At 50.1% G+C, this 6,537-nt stretch overlaps 1 protein-coding gene across 1 annotated transcript; it reads right to left on the bottom strand.

Annotated features, from left to right (window-relative positions):
• Positions 1-440: 440 nt before the first annotated feature.
• LOC149811026 (cysteine protease XCP1-like) lies at positions 441-5,584 on the bottom strand. Its single transcript, XM_089994039.1, has 8 exons — positions 5,522-5,584; positions 5,050-5,151; positions 4,602-4,682; positions 3,884-3,966; positions 3,402-3,571; positions 3,040-3,208; positions 2,154-2,427; positions 441-1,745 (listed from the first exon to the last, which is right to left on the bottom strand). Exons 1-8 carry the CDS (start codon positions 5,573-5,575, stop codon positions 1,356-1,358), a joined length of 1,323 nt encoding a protein of 440 aa, XP_089850165.1. The 5' UTR covers positions 5,576-5,584; the 3' UTR covers positions 441-1,355.
• Between the last annotated feature and the right edge of the window lie 953 nt (positions 5,585-6,537).

The raw sequence follows: 6,537 nt of genomic DNA, 5'->3' as shown, positions 1-6,537 counted from the left end.
GGGAATTTGGCAACTAAATTGGAATCTCTGTTGGGAGATGATCTCCTGACAAAGATTCTGAGTGTGGATTGCGATGACCTCCCAAAGGAACTGACGGGTCGTTTTTGGTCAGCTGTGTCTGATCCCCTTTCTTGCAGGGTACAAGACGAAGACGAAGAAGATATGTCAGGTCAGGTTATGGTAAGTCAGACTGGTCCAGGTACGCTTGCCTCAGGTGGTGGTAATGATAACCCGGATTCCCAAGTAGTTCTTGGAGTTGCCAATGTCCATGTCGATGCGGTAGTGTTGTAAAAAGATACATCATGTGAGCAAGCGAACATACATCACCAGCGCGACATAATGTTACTTCTGTGCGAGCACGCAAATCTTTGATTTCCGGAAACATACAAGCAGCTGTGTAGCTGCTGCAGGTCAGGACTAGTATACAAGAGCCACTCTAGACAATGAAGCCGCACTCAGGTTCAATGCGATAGGCAAGTGCCTGTTTGGATCACTTTCATATGCAAGTGGCGCACGGCACATGGAAACATCACATCTAATTTATCTTCGAATGACAGGAGATTCGAAGATAAATTAACCTATAGCTGCCCTGGGCATGCCCAGCGCAAAACGCAGACACTTACTCTCATTTGAGTCCTTGTCGGGGAGCAAGTAATCACCAAGGTCCAACCACAGCCATTGCAGCGCGACTGCTTGAAGACACAATGGCACAAAAGTTCAGAAGGCTCAGGGCGTTGATCCTATCATCCGAGCTTGTGACTTGCTATGTTGACTCCCATCTGCTCATAAGTAGCTCGCTGGCTTCGCAATCTCTACTCACATGCATCCCAACCCCAGAAGCCCCACTGCACTCAACCTCCAAGCTGCGGTGACTATGCCGTGCATAGTCTCGCTACCATGTATCACTGCCAGACCGAGAAGCTGTCTCTGAGTCAGCAGGCGTTTCCATTCTGCTAGCCATAGAGGAGCTTGAGACCAGGGGTTGTCAAGCGTCAAATGAACCCTGATGACAACCTGAGGATGCAAAGAATCGCCCACACTAATATGTCAACAACAAGCCAGCCATCTTCCAGGCGGCAGAACAACTTAAATGGGGAAAGGGGGCTGCATTTGCACCAGTACATGTGCTTGCTGGCATTACAAAGCGATCTAACTGTGATTTGACCCCAAGCCCCGCAAGCGGAATGTCTTCACCTTATCCGTCAGGATCTGGGTGACAGACATCCTTTGAGGAGAGCCGGTGCGATTGCTTTGACTCGAGGTAAGCTGGTACGATCGCTTCGAGTTCACTATGAGGAAAGTCGATGATGCGTCAACTTTTGAGAATGGCGCATTCGCGATGAAACGAAGCGCATTTACGGCAACCACTTTGCATACCACCTCCTCTTGCGCTCCACTGCAGGCACCATGTCGAGCATTGCTGAGTCGTGCGTGCCGTCCTTGCTGTAGCAGCGGCCCGCGCTGACGTCGCAGATCGGTGTGTTGCTATCGCAGAAGCGGTCAGAGCCGCCGCAAGGCACGCTGGTCTTTGGTACACAGTCGTAGGCGAGGCAGATGAGCCCGAAGAAGTTGAACGAGCACTGGCAGGTGCTGGTTGCGGGGCATTCGAAGAGGCTGAAGAGCTGTGCGTCACAGATGACGGGGACAGGGGGGTTGCTGCTGTTGTCTTTGACAGGGTAGGATGCCATCATCGCAACGCCGCATGTGCCCTCCCCACCAACGTCCTTTTTCAGGCGGAAGAAGCCCTGCAAGCAGCGACAACGCAACGTTAACAGAATGAGAACAGACAGAACACTTGGATAAAAAAGTAAGGAAAAGACTTAAGAGATTTGCTAAATACGGAGATGGTCAGTATCTCACCACTGCTCCAGGTATTTCCACCCACAAATCACACAATCTGGCGAAATGCTATCTCGAAATGCTATCTAGAGATGGTTGCCTGCCACTACAGAGGAACCATCGCCGCACATGCAGGAGGGAACTTAGCGACTCGGTGCTCATGTACATATCGCCATGAATGATCATCACCAAATTGACGTCGAGTACTCAACAGGAACACAAAACCGCAGTGCCATGTAACTGGACTGCCATGGGCTGTGCACACTGATTATGCGAGTGGAGACAAATGGAGGCAATAATGGTAACACACACACCTCCTCACCCCAACCAGAACCCCAAGAGTTCTTGACGCGCCAATAGCTCTTGCCACTCTCTTCGCCATAGCCAACAACAAGCACACCATGGTTGAGGCCGGTGCAGCATGCACGGTCCACAATGCCACCCCGATAGAACTGGAAGGGTGCGTCCACACACACAGCCACTGAAACCGGCTGGTTGGCGACAGCCTTCATCAATGCTGCCTCGTCATTGTGGGGAACGTTCTCGTAGCCGGTAATCTCGACTACAGTCCGGTCATGCTCCTTGCGCCTGTCACGATACATCGCCTGTCATGGACTGTGTTTGCAGGTGACAATCATAGTCTGTGTCAGAATCCTGCGTATCTCAAGTTTCAGGCCCTTTTCTATGGGTACATTTCCCCGAGTTGGCTGGCTTTTCTGGGACCAGTGCTCCAGCTGTGCCCTCAACTACTGGGACGTTTGCCAACCAGTAACAATTGTCAGCTTCAGTGACTAGCGTCTCAACTGAGGCAACCCACGGTCACATGATGTGACCGTCCATCATGGCTGCTTATCTGCTGTGTTCCATATAGAGAAACCGAGGCTGTCACTTCAACATAAACAGCAGAGTGTTTTTCCAAGATCAAGTACATTGTGATCTCAAAACTATACTGTAAATGATCTGTGGCAACATCTCTGCATCCATATATGGTCCTTGAACCATATGTGGCAGTGTTGAGGTACCCTGAGAATCCAGTTTTCCATCCCTGCAAGCTTCAAAACAATTGGCTCAGAAGAGAATCAACAACCTTGTGACAATGCAACATGCCTCACTTGTTCGAAGCCAAGCGCATAAAATAATGACAGGAGCGCTTGTGAAGCTGGTGCTGGCTCGTTCATTGCATACTCCCAGACAGCTCACCTGTTGCAGAAGGAGATAGGGCCCCAGTAGCGGTAATCATTCTCTGAGTCGATACCCTTGTTGGCAATGATGAATTCGAATGCGTTGTCCATCAGACCGCCTCCGCAACCCTGGTCCTTGTCCTTGTCACAGTCTACCAGCTCTTGCTCGCTGAGAGACTTCAGAGTGCCTGCAACCTGCCACAGAATAAGCAGACAACCCCAGTGTTATTCCATTGCGTTTGCATTTTGGTTTCTGTCAGCAATATTTGAGATCGGCAATCTGACGTTCTCCACCAACCAAGGCCTAAGTGCCGGTTTGGACAAGCTCAACACGAGCCCCGAGCATTGACAGGTTCAGACCTTTGGAAGCAAAGGACCCACCTGTTTTGATGAAGTTGATGCCTTCCATGGAACCAGTCGTGGAGAATGCCCAGCAAGAGCCACATTGGCCCTGGTTCTTGATGCCTGTGACAGCTCCTTCCTTGACCCAGTCCTTCTCGAGTGGGGCGATATGGTTGGAGTAGCGGAAAGACTGCAGCAGATAAGGCTTCCTGCAGAAGCACACTTTTTCTACAGTCTGGTTGAAAGCTGGCATCTCATACAAAGTGCATGTGTTCCTTGGAGGCAGGTGTGTTGAATGCAGGCAGCCTGTGCAATAAGCACGAGACGCTTGCAGAGTTCACAGACGTCATGTGAAGGAAGGATGCGTCCACAGCAAGCATATTGGTACCTTGATGGTGATCCGTTATGATTTCAGCACAGAGGAGGGATGCATGCTGTGAAGGAGCAAGCAGGGATGACATAGCTGCAGACAGCTTGTGCTGTCGAACCACTTTTGCATTGTCAGCTCCAAGAGGACGTACTCTGATGCAAGCTCGGGCTTCAGACCCAGCTTCGTTGTTTTGAACTCCTCAAAGGTGAGGTCTGCAAACTCGTTCAGGCCAATCTGCAAACAAGAGTCGTCAGCTCTTCGTCTTGGTCTCAGCACATGGAGTAGTCACAAGCACAAGGGCCACCAGACGTGTTGTTGCTCGTGCCCACTTGACCATATGTACTTGCAGGATTGGGATATATTCACTGCAGTCGTGGAATCTGATGTTTCTTCGCTCAGCCATTGCAAGCTGGCGGGCATGGGTATTGGAAGCTTCCAACTACGATAAGGCACGGTAAGGCTCTCGTTTCTGAAGACCAGCAGTCATGGAATTCACATGGAGAGGGCAAATAGAGATCAATGCTGCATGTTAGCAATGTATGCACTGGATTGTGAGGCATACAGCAGGTCTGCAAAGCAGGCTTACAAGACCCCATCAGAGGTGTGACAAGAGACCTCCAAGATCGGTCTCAACAAATTCATGCTGCACTTATATGCAATCAGGTAAAAAACATGAATCGAGTTCAAAAAAGGCACAATCCTGCAGGTGGAGGTGGTTGGTGTCATCATTTACGAATAGCTGGAGCTTACTCCATCTGTCCCACCCGTCAAACTTGCATCTTGACGACAGATGAGATACAGTGGGTGCTGGTTCACCAACATGCCAGGGAAAGGGTGTGCCGTTAGGCAGTTGTCACAAGCACACATACCTGGTTGTCAGGGTGCTGGGAGTTGTGCAGGGCAATGAAGTCGACATTTGCCTTGAAGATGGAGAAGCGTTTGGCATACTCCTGCACATCAAAGGCAAGCTACAGCTGATTGGCAGAACACAGTCTGCTGGTAAAAGCACCTTGCTTTGAGCAGCTTGCCCCATTCTATGAGGATTGCAATGAGCGATGGAGCTTGTGCAAGGCATTTCACATTTCAAGGTCTTGAGTCCATGGCCACGAATCAACCAGGCAGCAATGAGCATGCTTTGTTGCATGAAGACCGTTCAATGCCCTCGCCCTGATCAAACATCCAGAACAAAACAAGTATCGTGACAGATGTAAGGGATCCATTTTGCAGATTGGTGAGATTGGTGAGATTGTTAACTTTCATTGCGATTGACCACTGCAGCAGAAACATGCAACAACCGGAAGCCTTGCAGCTGCACACCTCTGTGCCTTTGGCATACTCCTTCACATGGTCGATCACCCATGACTGGAATGAAGAAACAGGATCTTGCTGCACTGACTGCAAGTTGCCCCATTCAGCCGCCTGCATGTGCACAAGGGGCCTTGCTGGAATCAGACACAATGGGTGTGGTTTCTGGTTGCAAGTGTGCACCAGCCCTCCCTGGTGGTTTTTGGCGCTGCATGTCCATGCTCACAAACCTTAAGCAAGTCTTGATCAAGCATGGACGCAGCAACTGTACGTTTCATCAACGTGAGACAAGCTTGGATGCACCAATGTGCTGCAGATGGCTTGCTTGAGGGTGGGTTACAACAGGCACTTCAACTCGCCTTGCAGAAACGCACATCGCAACGTTACCTCTCGCTAGAAGTAGAGTTTCTCACCAAGCTCTGAATATTGCTTGGTGTAAAACGAATGCGAATGAGGAGTACATGAAATGGGCGAGATCGCGCACCAAGCTGTGCGACAACGTCAGCGCTGTTGCCACGAAAAAGAAAGAAAACTTCATTTTATAGAGTTTCCTGAAGCTGAATCTCTGCACCAAGCACCGTAATGAGAACAAGCAAACAAGTGGTGGTGACGTCATCGGCAGTGTTTCGACAAGTAGCTCAAACGCGCTCTATGCACGGAAAGTTAGACCCAGCTGCTTTTAAGCCCATTAAGAGTCACATACGGTGGCAGTGCACGTGTCGTGTATCGCAAGGTACCACACGCCACACCAATACGCTGGGATTGCAAATGATGCGTACCAGGCAGCTCCTTTAGCCTCCTAGAAACTCCTCTGTGAATCTACCAGACATCATGCTCTGAGGATATCTGCGCTGCCCTTGCCACGAGATGCATCGAGGCGAGCTTGTGGCGTTGTGGTATTGAGTCAGCTATCTGTTATCTGCCCAGTCAGCAAACGTGACACACATTGGTTACGGTCAGTCAAACGTTTTTACTTGTTCGTCTCGTGGCTAGGTGGCGGGTGAATGAGATGAAAGAGACGCCAACACTCTAGCGTCCTAGAGTTGAGCCTTATGATGTGGTGAACAAAAGGAACACGCATATGCATATGCATGTTCTCCCAAAGGAATTGACGGGTCAATTTTGGTCAGCTGTGGCTGATCTCCTTTCTTGCAGGGTACAAGACGAAGACGAAGAAGATATGTCAGGTCAGGTTATGGTAAGTCAGGCTGGTCCAGGTACGCTTGCCTCAGGTGGTGGCAATGATAACACAAATTCCCAAGTAGTTCTTGGAGTTGCCAATGTCCATGTGGATGCGGTAGTGTTGTAAAAAAGATACATCATCATCATATGCATGTGCCACGCGTGCGTTTGCGTGTCCCGGACGGAGCCCTCCGCTCGTCGTTTCCAGCCCCCAATTGCAACGACAACTCGTCCGTCGAAGCCTACAATGCAACCAAATTTCGTTAGACGCACATGATGCTGATTGGGATGGCACGACGACGAACACAGTACCCAGCC

The sequence above is a fragment of the Nuphar pumila genome, unplaced genomic scaffold (genome assembly GCF_984573655.1).
Source record: "Nuphar pumila unplaced genomic scaffold, dmNupPumi1.hap1.1 HAP1_SCAFFOLD_147, whole genome shotgun sequence".
NCBI lineage: Eukaryota > Viridiplantae > Streptophyta > Magnoliopsida > Nymphaeales > Nymphaeaceae > Nuphar > Nuphar pumila.
Note: the sequence above shows the minus strand (reverse complement) of the source record. Positions and strands in the feature narration are given on the sequence as shown.

What these genes read in the sequence shown, in the direction of transcription:
- LOC149811026 (XM_089994039.1), bottom strand. Translation starts at nt 5,575, where the DNA reads ATGAAGTTTTCTTTCTTTTTCGTGGCAACAGCGCTGACGTTGTCGCAC. An exon ending in AGTATGCCAAAGGCACAGAG is followed by an intron (nt 4,683 to 5,049) that starts GTGTGCAGCTGC and finishes TTTGATGTGCAG; the next exon opens with GAGTATGCCAAACGCTTCTC. An exon ending in CCCAGCACCCTGACAACCAG is followed by an intron (nt 3,967 to 4,601) that starts GTATGTGTGCTT and finishes TCTTGTTTGCAG; the next exon opens with ATTGGCCTGAACGAGTTTGC.